General features: G+C 44.8%; 1 protein-coding gene across 1 annotated transcript in view; it reads left to right on the top strand.

Moving 5' to 3' along the window:
- The first annotated feature begins 1,463 nt into the window (after nt 1-1,463).
- The window catches only part of PDXK (pyridoxal kinase), a 74,687-nt gene continuing 52,777 nt past the window's right edge, over nt 1,464-23,373 (top strand). Inside the window, exon 1 of the mRNA XM_065423236.1 lies at nt 1,464-1,571. Within this exon, the coding sequence (XP_065279308.1) occupies nt 1,464-1,571 (108 nt within the window). The remainder of the gene's footprint in view (nt 1,572-23,373) is intronic.

Consider the following 23,373-nt stretch of genomic DNA (forward strand, 5'->3'; position numbering starts at 1 on the left):
TGTGGGTGGCAGTGTGTACATTGGCTGTCGTGTGTGTGTGTGTGTGTGTGTGTGTGTGGGTAGCACTGGCTGGCATAGGGTGGAGGCATGCACTGTTGGCACTGTGTGGGTGCATGTATGTGTGCAGTGGGTGGCACTGGGTGAAGTGATGTGGGTGCAGTGAATGGCAATGTGTGATGTGTGAGAGCAGTAGGTGACACTAGATGTATGAAATGGGTGTGGATGCAGTGAGTGGGGATGGGGGACAATGGGTGGGGGGACACTGGATATGCAGTGGAGTGTGGGTATAGTGGATGGTACTAGGTGTGGGGACTGGGACGTGGCACTAGGTGTGTGGGGGTATGGGGCAGTGGGAATGTGGGTGGCACTGGATGTGCAGTGGGAGTGTGGGTGCAGTGGGTGGCACTAGGTGTGAGGGCAGTGCAGGGTTTGTGTGGGGGCAAGGAGGTGGCACTGGGGGGGCATGGGGCAGTGGGAGTGTGGGTGGCACTAGATGTGTAGTGGGACTGTGGGTGCAGTGGATGGCACTAGTTGTGGGTGCAGTGTGGGCAGGGGCAGGGGCTGGCACTAGGTGTGTGGGGGAATGGGGGGCAGTGGGAGTGTGGGTGGCAGTGGATGTGCAGTGGGAGTGCGGGTGGCACTAGGTGTGAGGGGATATGGGGCTGTGGGAGTGTGGGCGGCACTGGATGTGCAGTGGGACTGTGGGTGCAGTGGGTGGCACTAGGTGTGAGTGGGTTGGGGGGCAGTGGGAGTGTGGGCTGCACTGGATGTGTAGTGGGACTGTGGGTGCAGTGGATGGCACTAGTTGTGGGGGCAGTGTGGGCGGGGGCAGGGGCTGGCACTAGGTGTGTGGGGGAATGGGGGGGCAGTGGGAGTGTGGGCAGCACTGGATGTGCAGTGGGAGTGTGGGTGCAGTGGGTGGCGCTAGGTGTGGGGGCAGGGGCTGGCACTAGGTGTGAGGGGATATGGGGGCAGTAGGAGTGTGGGCAGCACTGGATGTGCAGTGGGAATGTGGGTGCAGTGGGTGGCACTAGGTGTGGGGGCAGGGGGGTGGCACTAGGTGTGTGGGGGTTGGGGGCAGTGGGGGAGTGGGCTGCAGTGGGTGTGCAGTGGGTGGCACTAGGTTTGGGGCAGGAGGTGGCACTAGGTGTGTGGGGTTGGGGGGCAGTGGGAGTGTGGGCGGCAGTGGATGTGCAGTGGGAGTGTGGTGGCGGGTGCGTCCCCTTTAAATGGCGCTGGCGGGCGCTGCCGGCTCACTCCGACTCTGGGCAGGCGGATGTATAAGGCGTTTAGGTGTCTTCGCCGATCGCCTGACTCTGCCGCCTGGGCTCGCCCGCTCCGCTCTCCCGTGTGCGCCCGGCGGCGGCTCGGCAGCTCCGCGCTGCCCGGGGAGGGGAGGGTCCGGCCCCGGCCCGGCCGCGTGCAGCTGCGGCTCCGGGGGCAGGGCAGGGCGCGCGGGCGGCATGGAGGTGGCGGAGGCAGAGGCGGAGGCGCGGTGCCGGGTGCTCTCTATCCAGAGCCATGTCGTGTGCGGCTACGTGGGCAACAAGGCGGCGAGCTTCCCGCTGCAGGTGAGCGGGGCCGGGCGGGCGGGGATCCTGCAGCGCCCAGCGGCCCGGGCTGCTGCGGCGGCGGGGATCGCCCCTTCCCCGGGCCGGAGCCGGGCGCTGCGGGAGGAGGCTGCCCGGGCTCGGTGCTTTCCCGCTGCCAGGCGAGCGCGGCGCTGGTGCCCGGGCAGGGAAGGGTCCGGAGTGTGTGCGCCGGGCTGGCCGTGTGTGTGTGTGAGAGACAAGACTCTCCTTGATCGGCGGTGACGGTGTCAGCTGTCTATTGACACAATTTGCCAAGCCAGTGTATTTTTTCGGGTAAGGTAAACCAAGCCAAGCTGTTCTCTGTTAATACAGGCTGGCTAAGATTCACAAAACAGGTACATTTCAGTAGCCAGCAATTCCTTGTGCTTGTGCAAAGGGGTTTAAAACAGGATGCTTCTTTATTTGTTAACTATACAATCCTCAATAGTATACTATGTCAAGTATCGGGGGTAGGCGTGTTAGTCTGTATCTACAAAAACAACAAGGAGTCCAGTGGCACTTTAAAGACTAACAGATTTGTTTGGGCATAAGCTTTCGTGGGTAAAAACCTCACTTCTTCAGATGCAATAGTATACTGAGTGCTATACCAATTTTCTAATCTTGTAAATGGGGCTTGGCTTTAAAAAAAATGCACGGAGTTAAATACTGTGGTAGGTGGGTTTAAAAAGGGATTGGAAATGCTTTTGATTATATTCGTTTTTTAAATAATGCTTAGTGCTTTATATTCTCAAAGCATATTACAAACACTGACTACCTTATTTTAGAAAGCGTACTTAGTCAGATATGATGTTTCATGCTCATCTCATTACTGCTGGGTCAGGGAGCTATGGTCACCCCATGTAGAGCACTACGCATAGTCATATGCATTATGGGTTTTCTCACCTTGGTCAGTATCCTGTATTGGCCACTGATGGAGGCGGGAAGCCAGATTTGATGGACCAATAATCTGATGTGCTACATGGCAAATTCTATGTACTTGTGTAACTATGATCCACAATAAAACAAGTGTAATGAAGTCATAAGGACATTGTAACCAGGAGAATGAACATAGTCCATTGTTTGGGCTGAATAATATAAGGAATAATATTTCTTTAATTATACACCTCTACCCCAATATAACGCTGTCCTCGGGAGCCAAAAAAACTTACCGTGTTATAGGTGAAACTGCGTTATATCGAACTTGCTTTCATCCGCTGGAGTGCGCAGCCCCCTCCCCCCCCGGAGCACTGCTTTACCGCGTTATATCCGAATTTGTATTATATCGGGTCGCGTTATATCTGGGTAGAGGTTTACATATGGGGGGGGAGGTGGGGCTATGGTTATCTGGTGATAACTTTTGCCTTGTGGCTTAAGTGCAGGCCTGGGAGTTGAATACCTGGGTTCTAGCCCCACAATATCGGACTTCTGTTATGTCTTGGACAAGTCACTTAACCTCTGTGTATGTCAATTTTCTCATCACTAAAATGGGAATATAACCCATAACAACCTCACGACCCACTTGAGGCAAACTTTAATGCTTGCAAAGTGCTTTTGGATGGAAAGCACTGAAGTATTTTTAATTTAAAAAATACCTACTGAAGTAGCAGTGGATGCTATTTACAGAAGTCATACAGTACAATATAAGTTTTTAAAATTCCTCGGTGCATGGCATATGATAAGCTATTGCTGGAAGGAACTTACATCTATGGGCTACCCCCAGGACAAGAACAAGAATAGTTTGTGGCAAATCGCTAATAAATGTGCCTATCATCATATTTGAAGGTTGTGCAAACCCAGACTGATGGAACACTAAGGGAGGGGAGCAAATTGCTGTAGTGATGTTTGGGTATCTTATTAGTCATCAGAACTGTGAGATGGAATTATAATAAGAATCCTTTATTTAATAAGGGGACAGTGTCAGAGTTGGGGATTTGTTCTGTACCCTTTGTGCTCCCTTCAAATGTGCCCCCTTTACATTCCCCCTGCCCCCGCAATTTTTTCTCCTCTTGTCTTGTATCAGCTGAATCAAGGAGGGTTAAATGTGGCTCCTTACAGCAGAGTTGATGAGTTCTGGGAGTGTGATCAGACAAGATGTCTACAGATTGAGGAAGAGTTTTTTTGTTTGTTTTTGCTTTAAACTCAGTAAAGGACAGAAAGTACTACCAGCCCAGTGACAGAACTCAAACTTGGATGGATTTTTGTATTGGAAGGGTGAAATACTATTAATCTGCTAGGCTGGCCAAGTATGGCTATTTTTAGACTACCTCCATTTTTTTGGCGTATAGTGTCTAGCTCTTTGTCGCCTTCAGTGAAAATGTTGCATCTCGTTATTTTTACATTTTTATTGAAAACTTGTCAATGGATCCATTGAAAACTTGGTCTAAGTGTTGACAGCAGGTTGGATCTGCATATAACAATCCTCACCACAGTCTAAGTTTTTTGGATCTCCTTTGTTAAACTGTTTTCTTACTCCACTGACTTTCTTACATAAGGTACTTGTAATGAGGTTTCCAGCTTGTGTACTCTTCTAGCTTCAGAAAAGTATGCACAAAGGCTACAAAACAATTGCTGTTAGACTATTCCAGGCGTTCAGATATAAAAGGATCATTACAATTGGAGATGGCTGTCAAGAAGTCTTGAGATTGCGTGGTCAGAAATGGATCTTATTTCTGCTTAGCCTCCTACAGCACCTAATAGCTTTGTTAATACTAACTTTTATTACTAATCTCTTTTGGCTAAAAGAGAGAAACTGAGAGGTTTGGTAAATGGAAACTAAAGGAAGCTCCTGAAAGACCATTAGTCATCACACTTTCAAAAGTTTGAGGGAGGATAATGCTACTTTTGAAAAAAGAAATCCGTGAAGAAAGTTGATTAATTTACCAGCATTTAGGCCTAGCTGTACTAATTATGCCACCATAAAGGAATTTACCATTTTGTAATAACGATGTACAACTTTGAAGTTCTAACCAGCTATAGATTTTCTATTAAATGCTACCCTACTTTTCTTTCCTCTTCTGAATGAAGGACAATAGCAAAAACTGACCAAAACGTATGGACTATCAGAAAACGAACACAGCAAGATTCAGACAATTAATAGTGTTGGTGAGTGGTACATCAAGTCACAAACCACAAAGAAATATACTCAATTCTAATACACAATTGCACCCATGTAGAAAATAAGCTCTTTAACCCTCGGCAAAATAAACTTGTCCTAGCCAAGGTGAGGAGGAGAAGGGAAAAAACACTGGGTGGCTCGCATACTGCCTTTGTGAGACTGCCAAGCAATTCATTTCTCAAACACTGCAAGGACTCTGATCTCTGAACTATAAATCATGCCTGCCAAAGGCAGGCACTGATTTTTATTTATTTATTTATTTATTTTTTTTGCTCACCCTGCTACAAGTATGGACAGCTCTGTCATCTTTACTGTGGATTAGTTTTGATTTTTGAATAGTTTTCATATCCTGTTATTAGAAGTGACACATCAATGAGAGTCAGTATGTTGGAGCACTATTCAATTCTGATTCAGACTAATGTAGCCTGGAGAGGTTCCACAGCTCAGGAAGACCACTTACTTCTGCTGTCAAACAGCTACCATGACAGACCAGAAGTTACCTCCACAGCTTCTATACCCCGTCAGAGGAGACATGGTCATTTTCTGACATCTGTTCTGACATGGCACACAAATTATCCTCTGGTAAGAATGTTTTTTTTGCTTTCCCCAACATGGAGAGGTCACGTCCTCATGGGATCTGGAGTCAGTCATTCAGTTTTCTTATTTTTAAGAACAGCCCTCCAAAGATGATGGATTTCAGTGCATCATCTATAAAGGTAGCAAATAGAGTAGAAGGTATAGATATTCTTTTTACTCTATTCACAATTGCTCCAAATGGCAAGGGAGTCACGGTTGAATTCACATCAACATTCAAGGTTGAATTAAAGCAGGGGTTGGCAACCTTTCAGAAGTGGTGTGCCGAGTCTTCATTTATTCACTGTAATTTAAGGTTTCGCGTGCCAGTCATACATTTTAACGTTTTTAGAAGGCCTCTTTCTTTAAGTCTACAATATAACTAAATTATTGTTGTATGTAAAGTAAATAAGGTTTTTAAAATGTTTAAGAAACTTCATTTAAAATTAAATTAAAATTGAGATCTTATCAGTTTAGTGTGATCCTTGCCCTTGCTTTTCCTTGCTGAGTTTTCCAATGTCTGGCACGTATTTGGATACTTTAAGCTGCACACAGGCTTCTGAGTGATCAGTTGTTCTCTGTCCATCTCGGAGCCAGATGATAGATTTCATGTGTGGAAATACCTGTTCACACAGGTATGTGGATCCAAATGCTGAAAGCATTGCAAATGCAATTTTCTTCAAACAGTTACATTTCACTGGCAGGGATGTCGTTGAACTTTTCAGGTTTAATTAGAAAAGAAAGCACTGGGACAAATAGCTGGAAATCTTGAAATCTGTCAGAAAATTCTGATTCCAGTTCTTGCATGTACATTCTAATCTCAACGTCAAGCGCAGTGCGCTGTTCCATGTGATGTGATAGTGATGTAAGCAGCAAATCAGGACTTAAAAATTTCCCAGTACAGTGGCTCTGGAACAATTTAAGGTGAGGGTGCTGAGCTGCGCCAGTGGGCCACAGCTGGGGGCAGCTGCAGAGCCCTGGGCCGGTGGCTGGGACCCCAGACTGGCAGTGGGCTGAGCGGGGCCAGCGGACGGAACCCCAGCTGGCAGGGGCCCAGCAGCCGGTACCCCAGGCCGGCAGCCGAGCCCCCGGGACCGGTGGCCAGGACCCAGGCAGTGTGAGTGCCACTGAAAATCAGCTCGCGTGCCACAGGTTCCCTATCCCTGAATTAAAGCTTGCAAGACATCAACTAGATCAGTATAAGAATTTCACTTTAATTAAATAATATTTTATTGACATGACAAACTATACCAGTGTTGCCAAAATGTAAAGGCTCCTCTGGTAGTGGTCAGAGGTAAGAACAGTATGCCAAGACAGGGCTTTTACAGTGTTTGAGGGTTTACCATACTTACCAATAGGTATCCATTCTTGATCCATTTATGTAGGTTGCTACATTGCATCATGCCTCTCTCTCCTGGAGGTGGACACATTTTGTTTACCAGATCTCCTGTTTCCACAACATTAACCTTGCTCCACCAGCCTCAAATCTGTTCTTCATATGGCAGAACAAACTAGAGCAGGCCTTTCTGTCATGCCTCTTCAGTTGAAGAATTCCGAAGAACATGAGTGAAGTGTGTTCATAAAGCGATGCAAAAAATCTCCACTGATTCCAATCTCCCAATTCTCTCTGGTTAAATGAAACGGCTCAAAGAAAAATAGGGTAGATCTTCACCTTGAAGTCAGTGAAGCTATGCCAATTTACACCAGCTGAGGCTCTGGGCTCAGTCATCACCTGACTGTGAATGAAAAGTAGATGAATGTGATCACAAATTCTTCTTAGAATGCAAAGCAAGATATTACCCTGCAAACACTTGCCCTAGAGTGTTAAAGGTAGCAAAGTTTTTCCTTGGAGATGCAACATCCTAGATAAAGTAACTCTATGTTGCATCCCTTTTCCCAGCCCTTTCTCCGTCATTTTAGGTGGTAAGAACAAGACCAGCTCTGTGCCTTTCTGTAAATCTGTACATCACTTAGCATATTTTGACTATACTGTAATAGGTCAGAACAAAAACAAATCCTGCAGCTGTTTTGCCAAGCACAAAGATTAGCATTAGAGATTGGTTCAGACCAAAACTTCAGATCTGAACACCCACAAACTCAAGGGAAGTTCATACCTATACTTGAAGACTGTGGCTTGGGCCCATTTCTAAATAACACAGAAATGTCCATTTTTGAGAGTTCAGTATTGTTTTCTTACCTCTTTCAGACTTCCGGGGGGACCGGAAATATTCCCCCTCCCCCCCTCCTTTTTTTTAAAGTATATGGGGAAAAAAATCACTGAAAGAGCTAAGAAGAATGAGCATCACCTGTCTTCATTATCAGGGCCGGCTCCAGCTTTTTTGCCGCCCCAAGCAGTGAAAGAAAAAAGAAGGGGGGGTGGGGAGAAACGGTTGAGCTCCTGCCGAAGAAGAAGAGACTGAGTGAAGGACCCGCCGCCGAAATGGCGCCAAAGACTAACCCGGATGCCCTTGATCAGCCGCTGAAGTGCCGCCGAAGACCCAGACTTGCTGCCCCAATACCTGACGGAGTGCCGCCCCTTTCTGTTAGCCGCCCCAGGCACCTGCTTCTTTCGCTGGTGCCTGGAGCCGGCCCTGTTCATTATTGCTTGAGCAGACAGCTCATTCCGTTCAGTGGAGAAGCCTACATTGAACAGATTTCTAAAGGTCTTTTGTTCCACAATAGGGAACAAATTATAACCCGCCATGAACAATCTCATAATCTAGATCAAAGTGTTGGTGTTTTGTTAATGCGTTTAGCTCCTTCCTACAGATAGCTGCTCTAATAGAGTCAAGATGTGAAAACACAGAGGAGATTCCCCCATATTTAAGGGGAGTGAGGATGGGAGGGAATAATCGTCTGAACTCAACATTATCAAAAGTGAAGCAAGAATGGAAAATTCAGTTTAAAACCGTGTTTGAAATATTGTCCATCACTAACTTACAGGTGATTAGGTGGCTCTTTGGTAATGGAATATAAAGTCGGTCACACTTCTAGGTTGCAGGTCTGAATGCGGACTAATCCGGCAGGTACCAAATATTACTCTGATGGCCTATGTGAAGATAGGCCAGAAAAGTACAAGCTATTCCTAGAAGAGACTTGTCCACAACTCAAAAGCCATCTTGTTGAAAAGAAAAATCACAGAGGTCAAAGACTGAACATAAATAATGAACTGTTCTTTCAGGTGCTCAGATACCAGAGTGATGGGCACAGTATATGAACCCTGGATATAACTCAAATCATAGACACAGTCTCTCTAGGTCAAGGTTAGGATACTTCAGAGCAGATGCAGCAGGGCAACTGCTTTGCTGTGGTTAGAAAAGGACTTCAGTCTCCAGACTTATCAGTACCACACATTTCAGTGGCACTAGTTTTGTTTTAATTTTTAGAAATGAGGGGATGCTTCAAGGGAAGAGCATACACACGGTAAAAAGTTAAATTATGGTGGGAAAATAACCTACGTTTCCACGAGCCATCAGCGGAACCTAGTATTGCATAAGCCATGAAAACCATGACAGCCCACCATAAAGGGTAAATGACCTTTACTGCATGAAAACATACATGTATAATGGAGACTCTGCAGGTCAATGTCCTTTCCATATTACAAATCTGGCAGCATTGAATTTTTTTTACTAGCACAGTTGTGCAGACTGTGTGGATGTGAATTAGCTCTGTTAAGACCACTTTTAGAAAGCATTCAAGGCTATCTTGAGAACAACTTTTTAAAAAGGCAGTTCAACAAAATTACCATCCCCGCCCCCACGCACACCACCAGCACAACTGTGTTAGGAGAAACTGTTTAAAAGTTTAACAAGGCATAATGCAGATGAGGATCTCATGGGAGTAACTCCTCTCCACATTTTTGTGTGTGTGTGTGTGTGTGTGTGTGTGTGTGTGTAAAAATCAAGATATGGGGACCTTTCACCTATGGTTTATTAGCAAATCTGCCATGTCTCAAAGTACATACGTTCAAAGAACATAAACAAGTGTAATGTATCTCTGGATGGGTCTAAAGGTTATTAGCATCTCTTTCCCAGCTGTAATTCATTCAGTACAGTAGAAGTCTATTGCAGACACTAATACAAAATGCTGTAGTGTTTTTTGTTTTTAAAACCGGTCTGATCCTTTAATATTTGTAAACTATGCTTCCATATATAGCAAGTGAATAGTGTACAATTAACTGAAGTACAGTAGTCTGTTTCAACAAGCCAACCTTCCTGAATGTTTTACCTTTTAATGCAGTAGATCTTTGGCAGAGAAAAGGATCTGTTAAAAGAACAGATGTTAATTTAAAAGAAATTGTTTTTGTTGCAGATCTTGCTTAAGTGAACAGCAAAGTCTTAACAAGTATTAGTTTCAGTAGGCTCCACCTAAAGCAAGCAAGCCATAAGTATATGGGCCTGTTTTTTGCAGCATTTTCTGAACTCTATGGTTTCCTCTTAGGACACACACAGTCTATTTTTTTTATCTGGATGAGTACACAGTGATGCACATTCTTCAAACAAAAATTAAAATATAGTCACCCTGTGATTTCTCTCCAGATAAAAAACCCTGCAATCATGGGGAGGTGAACAGAAGAGATTAAGAAACCAGAGAAGTCAGTGAGTATGCGCTGTTGCTTTTAACGTAACTATGTTTGGCGCATGGTGTTAGATGCCTTTGGCCTGGTCTACAGTGTTGCACTACCAGAGCGGTAGTAATAATGGAGGGTGTGCTAGTGTAGACAAGGCAAATACATTTTTACCACAACGTTGTCTAATCTGCAACAGTGGTGAAAACACTATGTTGGCCCCTCTGCATTAGTGAGGCTGCACTAGTGATAGAGAAACTCCACAACCCAACACCACGCACACTTTGCATTTAACTCTTTTATAAAAAAATCAAATCCAAGGGATTCAGTTCCTCTATTTGTAAATCCCATTGTGTCTGCAGCACTCCTGTATTGTGTCCTTTCATATTCCAGGCATCTAAAGATCTAGCATTATCCTTCATGCTACTTCATGCCTTAAATTTGAGCTTCTGATTTTCCAAATAACAATGAACACTCAACTTAAAACCTCTTCAGACAAAGGTGTGACTTATCTACTAATGCCACACACGCTGGGTCTCCCCTCCCAGGGGAACCCTCACCCACTAACCCCACCTCGCCTCACTGCAAGGCTACTGCCAGTCATCGTCTAGCCCCACGCCTGGGGCAGACTGCAGGATCGGCCTACTCATCACTGGCAAGGAGGGTTTGGACCTTGGCCTTGGCCTACACCTGGGTTGCCCTCTGCAACCCCCAGTACCTCTTGGCCTTCTCCTAGGCCGCAGCCTGGGGCTTTCCAGGCTGGAGCTCCCCAGCCCTGCTCCACCCAGGTACCCTGTCTCTGCTCCCTGCAGCCAGGCCCTTCGCTCTCTGAGTGCAGAGAGAGTCTGCTTGGCCTCTGGCTCACAGCCTTTTTATATAGGGCCAGCTGAGGCCTGATTGGGGTGTGGCCCAGCTGCGGCCGCTTCCCCAATCAGCCCAGTTTTTAGAGCTGCAGCCCTCTGCAGGGCTGCTTTCAAGCCCTGCCAGGCAGGAGCGGGTGTCCACCCCGCTACAATAACTAACTCTCACTTGTAGCCTGTTCCAGCTCCCATTGTAGTTAGTGGAAACAGAATCAGGCCTTTGGTCATTCACACAGTAGTTACCAAACACAGCTGAGTAGCTGTCTATCTTAAAGTTTTGTATTGGCACCCATCACCTTAGTATCTGAGCACCCCCCATTGGCAAAGTGAGGTCTCTGCCTAGCGGCCTTCATGAAGTATTTGGCTGTTCTCCTTTTTCTGGTTTTAAGAGTCTCCCTCCTTGATGTAGGTTTGGCATTGTGTTTTATGCTGTTCTCTTTTAGAGAGCTGAAATCTCAGAAACTATAGTGGGTTAGAGTGTGATCCATTTATCACCCCTCTGCCTGGGAGAAGATTGACTAAGTTAGATATTTCTTAAACAACAGACCCACCCAGAGCACTATGACTTGTGCAAAAGAACAGTGCTAAGGACCATACCAATGGTAAGACACGCAGACAGTTACATACCCAAACATCCATAAGAGCAATATGCTTTTAAAAAGAACCCAGAGATTTATAATTTGTATGGATGTTTTATACATAAAGTGATAATTGTTTAATACTTTTCCCTTCCTATGCTATCTAATACATAGAAATAGGCCAGCGCCATGAAGTTTGGATCTAGAGCTGAACATTCAGATCTGATGCTCTGGTGAAGGCCCATCTCCGCTAATATGTGCTTGTAAATTTAGTTGCATAGTATTGCGCATGACTCTAGTTAGCTATAGTCATGGATCAATTTGTGGAATTCCTTGATGTGGGTGGAAGCAGCAAGAAGACCTCAGATCTGTGGCCTGAGGCAAATAGCATGTCATAATATCTAGCAGCTTATAATGCAAACCACAAAATACATAAGCTGAGTCTGCTCCCTGTAGAGTTAACAGCAAAACTCCTCTTTGCTCTGCTGGGAGCAGAGTCCAATCCTTCACTTTCGGAGGAAGGAAAAATACATTCCCTGTCTGGGAAGCTTACATTTAGAGATGTACCTTTAGAGATGAGGAACAGGGTGGCTTTTGTTTTGTTTGCTTTGAATGGGAGTGAGGGGGGAAGTAGATGCTGAGATTTCCTTGCCTTCCCATTCCCCTAATCAATGCCTATACAATTCCGTCATTTAATACCATGCCAAATGTATGCCCAAACAGAGATTAGTGAAGAAGCTATGATAAAAACTTCTATGTCATTGTTCGTTGGATTGATACAGAACTGAACTGTATGACGCAGGTAGAGAAGCTGACTGCTGTGTGCGTCATCCAGACACAGGAGGATGGTTTTTTGGGGAAAAAATGTACGTAGCACAGGATGAGAGAATTTGTTAGTGTGCTGAATGAAATGGCTTACAGGGAAATCTGATAGAGGCTTGCACTGTGTGTTCTTGGTGTCTTGAATTGAATAATATTAGTCTGTCAGAAGAGAAAAATAAAATGGAATGATTTGATCATATTCATGCTGTGACTTGAAGGTTGATTTGAAGGAACATTTTTAAAAATGCATTAGCCTTCCTTTGAATTTGGCTGCTTATTAGAGATGTTCACTTATGTTGTGAGCTTTCTCAGAGGAAAGCAGAGAATTAGAAACCAACTGTGAGAGCAAATTCACTATGCTTAAGAGAAGCTGCTGTAGTCTTTCCTTCTTTGACAGCCATTCTATTGCAGTCAGGTCAGCCAATCCACAGCAAGCTGAAAAAATTGCAGTTCTCTGTCAGGAGAGAGAGGCTTTGTTCTTACATTAGCCTTCAGTATGTCTTGTGAAGTGTAAAATATAGAGAGTTGTTTGTGAAACCTGAAAATGAGTGTGCCTGCACACATCCACAAATATTTTAGTTTTGTTTTTATACAGTGACTATAGTCACATGATTGGAGCAGAGTGACTTGGAATCTACTACTGGGATCAATTCTCGGCTTGGCCACTGATTTGTTTGGTATCCTGCAGCTAATTCATCTTTCCCCATGTGCAGGTGGCTTTTGCCACCCCTTCTGTGGAACCATTTGGGGATGGATAGTTTAGTATGCTCCATGCCAGAGCCCTTGTAACTACAGCAATTATCACTGCTTCTCAGTCTCCTTTAAGATGCCATACTACTTTGTGACAGCTAGCAATTTCTCCTGAACAGTGCAGATAGCTCATATAGATTGTCTTAATCAAAATAAACTTGCTTTGGCAGTGCTCCAGAGAGCAAATAAGTGTGGTTTTTTGTTTTTAACTAATGCTATAGATTTTGTTAAATGGGTGCAAAAGTCTGTGGATTTTCTTATTTCAGTTTAAACCAGGCTTATTTTAGTAAGTCAATTAGAAATTGGTCTAAGCTAAACTGAAATAAGCTACTCTTAAACCTAAGTGAGTGTTTGCACAGGGAGTTGTGCCAGTTTAACTAAGTGGGTCTTAAGTTAAAATGGTGCAGTATTCTCCTGTTAAGAACATTCTCATGTAGACTTAGGTAAGAGTTCCGATGGCATTAAAATTGGGCAGGCTGATCTTACTTGTGACACTGGCAAGCTGCTTAATCTGTTTGCCTGCTCTAGTTTAACTATCTATAAAATAAATATAACATGGGTTATGAACTAAATGGCACCGAGTAGTGTGAAGTTTACGTAATACTGTACTTATAAAACACTCTGCACTACAGCTTGCCAGAAAATGGAAGTCCCTTCCTGTGAAAAATTTAACACTTTAAAAAACAAACAAACAATTTTGTCCCAAATTGGGACAAGAAAGTCAAAACTATGAAACTTTCATGGAAAGGGATTCCCGAGACAACTAAAATGGAATTTATTTATTTATTGGTGTCTTTCTGGCTGCCTACCTGGGAGGCACTTGTCAATTTCACTTTGTCATTGACAAGAGCCTTCCAGCCAGGCTTCTAGGAAGGCTGTGTGCCCAACGTTCAGCCTCCCCGCAAACCCTGCTGCTGTAGAGAAGAGAGCTGGGGTGCTTAGCCTCTCCCTGTAATGGCTGCTGGAGAACTATCGTTTCAATGGTTCCGGATAGAAAATTAAAAATTTTAGACAAATTCTGCAAAATGGGAATTTTTCGTTGAAAAACCATTCCAGTAAAAAAATTCTGATGAGTCTACTTTGCACTTCTATATTACCTTTAGTTCAAGGATCACAAAGTACTGTTATGTAATGAATCTCTCTGTTCTTGTTTAAATACTTTGCTCCTCAGTTTCCTACTTATTTACAAACTCTTAAAGGAATGGAAATCAGTTTTAAAAGATTGTAGTTGAGGCTTGTGTGAAGTGTGCTATACTCGTCCGCTCACAGCCTATAGTCCGCTGTAACACATTTCTAATTGTAGCGATGCCACATTTGGCATTACAACTTAGTCACTTCTTGGGTTTTTTTTTTTTCTTTCTGTGTTTGGTGTGAGCACATGCCAGCTCTCTCAGGATTTCATAATGTGTGTTCAAGTCATGGCTTTAAGCAGTGTTGTAGCAGGAATGCACTCGCTGACCCTGTCTTTGTTTGTTTAACTATTTTTACAATGCTTCTCAATACTTTACAATGTTCAGAGTTATGGAATAATGCACATAGTTCATATAAACCAGTTAAACTTGTCATAGGATTGTTGCTGGCAAATGTACACCATCTACATTGTATTGGTATAAAATATAATCCTTTTCTGCACACTAACTATTAACTAAAATTAGCCATTAACTAGAGTTGGGCATTTGGGCCTCCAGTCAAATATTGTAAAACAGTTGACCATTGTTGACATTTTAAAGCACTAATTTATTAGAATAGTAACAGTAACAAAGAATAAAACTACCCGCCAACTGACATTACTTGGCCAGTCAATTGACCCAGGGTTGTGAGTTCAATCCTCGAGGGGCCACTTAGGGATCTGGGGCAAAAATCAGTACTTGGTCCTGCTAGTGAAGGCAGGGGGCTGGACTCGATGACCTTTCGGGGTCCCTTTCAGTTCTATGAGATAGGTATATCTCCATATATATTTATTGACTGGCTTCCCAAGCCTAGCTTTCTCTATCACCAGAACAAGTGAACTGCCCAAGGAATTTAAGCGCTACTGTTCTAATTCTCCATTGCACTACATACGTTCACTATTATGCTTCTCTTCAAGGCCAATAGATCATGACACTAGCGCCACAGCAAGCAAACAACTATATTTCAGATCGCTGGCAAAGTTGGCAAAATAGGCGCTGCTCCCACAGATTAATGGCTTTCTACAGATTTTTGATACCCCTGAGTGACATAGTTATGCCAACCTAATTTTCTAGTGTCAACCAGGCCTTAGTCACAGCAGCAGCCTGGAACAATTTGTATAGTGGGGGTGCTGAGAGCCACTGAACCAAACTGTAAACCCTGTATAGAATGAAAATCACTTCAAGTTGGGGGTGCAGCAGCACCCCTACTTCCAGCACCTATGTGTATGACCCTAGAAAAAGCTAGGGAGAGTGTTTGTTTGGGTTTGGTGTTGGGTAAAGAAGCTAGGGGCAGTAAGCAAAAAAAACCCTGTCCTTTTTGTTTTGGTTCCTCCTGCATTCGGAGAAGCAGGACTTTGTATGTTCCTTGTAAACACAGAGAATGCATCGGAGAGGGGGACATGTGGGGTCACGTGCCCTCCTAGATTTCTGAGAGTGCTGAGCTGCCATTGCAGGGCTTGGTCTGCCAGCAGGGGAGGGGTCCTCTGTTCTCTTCCTGCTGCGCTCCTCCCACCCACCCCCAGGCACTTCCAAATCGCTCAGTCCCTCTCCCCAGCAGCCAGGCCCAGGTGGGGAGCTGAGGGGGTGGTACGGAGCCACTTCTCACACTGGCTGACTCTGCTCAGGGTTGTGGTCTGTGCGGGAGCCTGACTGGGGCTGCGGTGGTGGCCTGCTCCCTCTACTCTCTGCCTAGGCCTGGCTGCCAGGGGCAGAGGCCGAGCGAGCTGGAAATGTGCTGGGGGGAGTTGCAGCAGCAGAAGGACAGAGCTCCCCCACCCCACCCCCTTGCAGGAAGAGTGCAGCAGTCCCAGACCGGACACAGAGTGGGGAGTTGCTGGGGAAGGTGCTGGAAGCAGGGTCCGTCTGCTTAGCCGGACATAGGGGCACTGCCCGCGCCCCTCCCTCTGCTGAGGTGTCCGTGAGGGCACGGAGCTCCGGGAAGACAATGGTGCTGTGAGACTCCCCAGGCTGGAGCTGGCCCCGGCCCGATCCAGAGGCACGTGCTCCCTGCTCCTATGACCTCAGATCCCCAGGTGCCAGCAGGATTAGCTGCCCTGGCCCAGAGAGGTGGGGCTGGAAAATTCCTCCCAGAGGCGACACATGGGACAGTCATGTGACTCCCCCCTTTACATTGTGCCCCCCCATTATTGGCAGGCATGGGTTGTCTCTGCTTGTAAACAAACAAGAGTGCATCAAAGAAAACACCAGACTCCATAGTCAATTTCTGCCCCCAACTGGAACATCCTCAGGACTCTGAACTTTAACTAGCTGCTCAGGTTAAAAAAGGGCAACAGGTGGTCACAGTAGTCCCAGCTGGCTGCCTCACTATGATGTAGCAAACTTTACAGTGACTTTATCTGACCAATACAGCAACACACACATTTTCAATGGCAAGGAGAGATGCATGAAATCTTTAGACTGTTTTCTTCAAGAAAACATTCCCATCCTAATGCAAAACCATCCTAGACTATATTGATGTTAACAGACAATCCACATACATTAGTCTCTAAGTAAACAGTTATTTTTCAGCAGTGAAACACTAGAGGATGTAATGGCTAGTTGAGAAGCTCACGACAAAGGAAAGACACAAATAGTAAAATAACTGGGATTGCACAGATGCCATGGAACTGAATTTGCTCCAGTATATCCAAGATCATCTTATGATGCAGAAATAAGCCTCCTTCCCATCACCTCCCATCACCTGATCAAACTCAGCCTCATCAAAAGCCAGCACAAATGAGTGTACAACAGGGGTAGGCAACCTATGGCATGCGTGCCGAAGGCGGCACGCGAGCTGATTTTCAGTGGCACTCACACTGCCCGGGTCCTGGCCACCGGTCTGGGGGGCTCTGCATTTTAATTTAATTTTAAATGAAGCTTCTTAAACATTTTAAAAGCCTTATTTACTTTACATACAACAATAGTTTAGTTATATATTATAGACTTATAGAAAGAGACCTTCTAAAAACGTTAAAATGTATTACTGGCACGCGAAACCTTAAATCAGAGTGAATAAATGAAGACTCGGCACACCACTTCTGAAAGGTTGCCGACCCCTGGTATACAAGAATGGCTTATGGAATTGTCACCGCTGTCCCACTAAACACCATGAAAGCAATTATGTTGGATTCAAAACATCCTTCAAAAAGGGGAACTTCTATATCCACTGAACTTGGGCAGAGGAGGAAGGGAAGGGATTTTATATAAGCAATTTCCTTAGTCATGTCTGTATTGCCTTAAATATTATCACGCCTTTTGGTGTTTGCATACAAGTTTATATCTTACACCCATCTTTTGCTTTGTTTGATCCTGCAGCAGCAATAATAATAATGGATTTAGAACACTAGTCTGTTGCCACAAATTTGGCACCATGGCTTTCCTGCAGGATCACATGGGAATAGAAGATAACCTGTAAAGGAAGAAGTCCTTATTTAACAATCTTCAAATTAAAAAAGTGGAAAGTTAAAAAATGGCATCTAAATGTGTAAATTTCTTGCGGTAGGTCAAATCCCTAAGTATATTTTAGTAAGTCAGATCTCACAGGGGTGGCTGTCATGTTTTCCTCTGACCACGGAGCCAAAATTCTGTCCTCAATTACACCCTAGTTTGAGCGAGAGGCTTCACAGGTTTAACTGAGGACAGCACTTAGCCCTCTGGGTCTTCTGTATAAATAGCAATTGTGTGTTAACCCCAAGATGCTGAAATTCAGTTTGGAAAGGCAAGAGCTCATTACTTCAATCAACATAAAACTTACTGTAAACGTAGTGTTAATTTTACTATTGACCTTTATCACTTGATGTAGGAACAACTCTAACTATGGGCGGTTGACGTACAGCAGTAACATCCAAGAGCTAAATGTTGCATACTAAACATGCATTTTTTTAAAGTTACTTCTTGAAAAAGAGAGATTCTTAAAAGTTAGGCATGCCCCTTTCAACAATGAATGTGAGACCTACATTTTACACACATCCCTCTCCTTTCTTTAACTTGAACGGAAATTTTTATGAACATCATGGGGAAATTAGATCCCAGCCCACTCCAAGATTAAAACAACTGTCACTTTGGGTCAGATCCTGAGATCCTTACTCAGGAAGAACTTCCACTGATATCAGTGGAAATTTTGCCTCAGTGAGAACTGCCAGATTAGGCCCCTCCCTACTCCTTAGCTTTGCAGCTCTGAGGACAAACTCTTAATAGTTCTTGCATTTTGCTTTTCTGGGACTAGATCTTTCCAAGTTAGAGGCAGCACCCTATTGAGGGACATTTTAAAAGGTCTAGCTACATTAAAGTAAGAAAAGTGTCTCCTGACAGTGGTTCTAGGGCCTGTATGAAGTGAGTTTATGGTCTCAGGACAAACTTTAAAAGTATCTAGGTGCCTAAAGATGCATATGGGAGCCTAGTGGGATTTTCAGAACTATCCAAGCAGGCTAGTTGCCTAACAGTCGTTGGTTTCAATGGTAGTTAGGCACCTCAGTCCATTTGGCCTTCAATCCATTTCTTGCTGTACCGGGGCCCTCATGAAGGGGACGAGGGAGATAGGGGACACCACAAACTGACACCTGGTAGAGAGGTCAAGGAGACTGAGTTATCCTTTCAATAACAGGAGGTCCTTCCAGGTCAAGTTGAGACACACTGATAGGGCAAAGGTGTTTGCACTGAATACAGCAAGAGCAACAACAATCTCATAAACAGAAGGCTTCATTCTCCAAGGATATCAAATCCAGCATAAGCACCAGATTCACAGTAAGGCATGAATGCACAAACCCTAAAAACGCAGTCTCCTGGAGCAGACAGGGTGCATCCTAGGATCTTGAATGTAGAGCATAGTGGAACCTCTAACAATAATACAGTGTTTGACAAAACTGAATGCCGTAGAGTGGCTGTGGATTGGTGGAAGGGTAATTTGGTTCAGTAAGGTAAAAGAACCACCCGTCATCTCACTATTTATACAGGTTAGCCCAGCAAATTACTTTATAAGATCAGACAGGGCAACTAGCAAAGCATTGCATAATTGCCAGCATGGGTCAATAAAGTGAGTTGAAGCTGTTCCCCACTAGCGCAATCTCTGTCTTGTTCTGGATTTTTAATGCAGCACCCCAAGTGGATAATGATAATGCAGTAGACATAATATAGTTTAGTAAAGCATTCGACAATGCACTGCACAGAAGACTATTCACCGTATCTCCAATATCTTAATGAAACACTTGGCTTGGAAATAGAAAGCTAAGAGTTATCAGTAATGCATCAAACTGGAAGGATGTCAAGTGGACCACATCAGGGTTCAGTAGAGGGAATAGCACTATTCAACATACTGTATTTATGACCTTGAGGAGAAAATTATTTCACCAGTGACAGATACACAACGTGGAAGTATAGTAAATAGAGATGGTTATACCTAGGCTTGGAAGGATTCAATTTGTATCAGTAAATGTTGACTTCGCTGTACACACACAAAGTGATGAAAAAATATTTCCATTGATGATGATTGAAATTTACAGATTAGCAAAATAAGAAGAAAAGTGCTGCTTGAGACCATTAAAGTTTAATTTAAGGATATGTACATTGTGTATATTGATATGTTATGTTGACAGTTTTGTTGTAATGGTTATAAATAATGTTTTTGAATTTCAGCATCTACTGTTTATTTAATAATTGTCTGACCCCATCCCTAATTTCCCACAACTGTGAAAATTTAATTGATACAAGTCAAAAAAGCTTAAATGATATTATCCATTAAAATTTTGAATTCTGCCAAGCCTAGTTATACAATAGATATAAAAGGCAGTATCTAGATCGGGGTGGGCAAACTTTTTGGCCCGAGGGACACATCTGGGTATGAAAATTGTATGGCAGGCCATGAATGCTCACGAAATTGGGGTTGGGGTGTAGGAGAGGGTGAGGGCTCTGGCTGGGGGGGGGGGGTGCTGGGGTGGGGCCAGAAATGAGTTCAGGGTGCGGGAGGGGGCTCCAGGCTGGGGCATGGGGTTGGGATGTGGGGGTGGGTGAGGGCTCTGGCTGAGGGTGAGGGGTTTTGGATGTAGGAGGGTGCTCCGGGCTGGGATCAAGGGGTTTGGCGGTTGGGGCTTGGGAGTGGCTCAGGGGTGTAGGCTCCGGGCAGCACTTACCTCAAGCAGCTCCCGGAAGCAGCGGCATGTTCCCCACCCCCTCCGGCTCCTATGCGGAGGGGGTGACTCTGCGCACTGCCCCATCCGCAGGCACCGCCACTGCAGCTCCCATTAGCCGCAGTTCCCCGCCAATGGGAGCTGCAGAGCCAGCGCTTGGGGTGTGGGCAACGCACGGAGCCCCCTGGCTACCCCTAAATGTAGGACCCGGAGGGGGGACATGCCACTTCTTCCAGGAGCCACGCAGAGCTGTGGCACACACACGAGGAGCAGTCCCCGATCCCCAGCAGGATCTCAATGGCCGGATTAAATTGGCTGGCGGGCAAGATGTGGCCCATGGGCTGTAGTTTGCCCACCCCGATCTAGATAGTATGAGACGCTTGTTAAAAGGGAGGAGGTTTAATATAAGAAGAACAAAATAGTGCTGTCAAGGCTGAATCCCCACTCTGTCACTCCGAGTGCAGAAGTGGGGGCCCGCAAGGATTAAAAAAATTAATACTTGCCTCTCCAGGCTTGTATTAAACTCCCAAGGTTACAGCTTCTCTCTGACCTTGGCTTGGTAAACGCTGCCACCACCCAAATGCAAAAAAAACCCTTTGAACCCAGGAAGGAGCACTTGGGAATTCCTCCCTGTGGGGTAACCTCAAGCCCTTTCACCCCGCCCCCTCCAGGGAAGAGCTAAGAAAGCCACAGCTAGTTTCCTTTGTTTTCTATCAGCTAATCAAACAACATGCACAAACCTCTTAGGACACCAAAAATCCAATCCTGTTCTTAAAGGTAAATTTTATTAAAAACAAAAAGGGAAAAAATAAATCTGGAACTTAGGCTTTTTGCTAAATCTTAAAAGAAACAATTACAAAATCCAAGCACCCAAAACAGCTTTCTTGGGGGGTTCAGCTTAAAGGTTACAAGCAAACAGAAGGATCAGGGGTTAGCACAGAGGAGATCCACAGCCTTAAAAAATAAACCTGATCGTGTCTAGCTAAACATTCTGATCTACTTACACATGTGGAGTTCAGATAAGTAGTTCTAGGCATGATCTGATGATTTATAATCATACTTGGCTTAAAGCTGCTTATGGCATGGCTGCTCTGTCCCTCCATCCCAGAGAGAACAGACAAAGAGAGAGTTTCTTTCCCAATTTTAAAAAGTTCTAGCCTTCCCATTGGCTCTTTCGGTCAGGTGTCCACTTTTTTTTTTCTTTACCTGGGGAACTTTTTAACCCTTTACAGGTAAAGCAAGTAAAGAACAGCTGCCAAGAGGGATTTTACAGCTAACTGGCTGGCTATCCATCAAAGGGGCTATCCCCCCGCTTTATTTATCACAAGTGCACCTTGGGAAGAATAGTTCTCCACACAGATCAAGACCATGTAAAGGAACTAGTTTAATGGGCCAGACATTTTTCCAAGATATTTCCTAGGGTCATGGCTGGATGGTACAAAAAGAACCACTCCCAGCCCCCTGCATCTCCCTCTGCCTGTACCTCCCTGCCACCCCATCTTAAACTTCTTGCACTTTCAAATCAATATCTGCCTATCCATTATTAAATGCTCTTTTCCACACTTCAGCTAGTTTTATGGCCAGAGTAGCATAGAAACAGAGTGTGAAGGACACAGGAGCTGCCTGTAATACTTTAGTATAGATTTATCCATTTGATTGTTACTGTGGTTTTATTATACAATTAAAGAGGGTTAATTCTAGCAGGAGCTAACTGCCCAGAGGCAGGAGAGTGTTCAGTCAGTTCAGACGTCCTTTAACAATGCAGGTTTCATTCCCTTTGAAGTTACTTCTGATCATGCTAAATTCTATACTCTGGCTTGGCGCAGACAAGGGGTTAAATGTGCAGCTAGCCATAAACAGTGATGCAGGGGCTATGGTTACGTTTAAAACACTACAGTGCCACGGCTGTACCACTGCAGCTGTGCCACTGTAGTGCTTCAGTGTAGACCCTCACTACAGCAACAGGCGGGGTTCTCTTGTTACTGTAGTTAATCGACCTCCCTGAGAGGCAGTAGCTAGGTCGACAGAAGAATTCTTCTGTCATTGTCCTAGCTCTGTCTACACTAGGGTTAGGTCAGTCCAGCTACATCTCTCAGGTTTTCACGTCCTTGAAAGACATAGCTATGGAGATGTATGTTTTTCAGTGTAGACCAGCCCTCTGTCCTTCCAGACAGTTAACATAGCCTATCTCTCTATTGATCCTTCTGTTTCTGTGGTACTTTTTACGATGGCCAGGTCAGGAAGCTACAGTAATGTTTAGGTGTAGTAATCTTTTTTTTTTTTTTTCCCCCCCCCACTCTCCTCTGAAGCATCATGTATTGAGCTAGCTGGAGAGCAGGAAGCCTGGCTAAAAGGACTACTAGTCTTATTTGCATGAAATTCCTGTACTTGAAGTAGTCTAAATCTGAATCCTTCCCTCACCATTAGATGTCACTTAGAGCATGAACAAGGCTCCACCATCCCTGGCTATCATGCTGTTTACAGGGCCGGCTCCAGCTTTTTTGCCGCCCCAAGCGGCGAAGAAAAAAAAATAAAAAAAATAAAAACCCGATTGAGCTGCTGCCGAAGAGGAAGAGAGGGAGTGAAGGACCCGCCGCCAAATTGCTGCTGCAGACCCGGACATGCCACCCCAACAACGGATGGAGTGCCGCCCCTTTCTATTGGCCGCCCCAGGCACCTGCTTCCTTTGCTGGTGCCTGGAGCCGGCCCTGGCTGTTTGCATTGCTATAATTTTTTTAAAATGAGTATAGGTTGCTCAACCCCATTCAGAAGGGCCAGTGGACTGTTTTGTCTAGTCCCTATCCTTTGACCTGTCCAGCGTGGGTGACCTTGTCAGGAGTTAAAACTCCTGCTGGCATAGCTCTTGGGGTCTTTGACACACATGAGCCTTCCTTCCCTGTCAAGGTGCAGTCCCCAGGGAAGGACTTGATGTATTTGGTTAAAGGAAAAATATGGGAGTCTTCTGGTGTTCAAAATAAGATACCACTACCGTTTATATATAGAACTGTTAAGCTTTAGTCTTGTTAGTCTTTGGATAAAGTTCAGACTGTATTTTAAATAAAGTCTGTTTTATATCCCTCAGTCCCATCAGTGCAGTTAGACTGTTCTGATCTTTTCTCTAAAGGGAAAAAAGACAGCAGTAGCAACACCTGATTTGCAATACTTTGTTCAGATGTCAAAGAAGCCAAGTTGCAAGAAGAACACTTCATTTATAGATAGTGACACATCAGGAAAGGCTTTGCTGGC

Source organism: Emys orbicularis, chromosome 1, assembly GCF_028017835.1.
Source record: "Emys orbicularis isolate rEmyOrb1 chromosome 1, rEmyOrb1.hap1, whole genome shotgun sequence".
NCBI classification, from domain to species: domain Eukaryota; kingdom Metazoa; phylum Chordata; order Testudines; family Emydidae; genus Emys; species Emys orbicularis.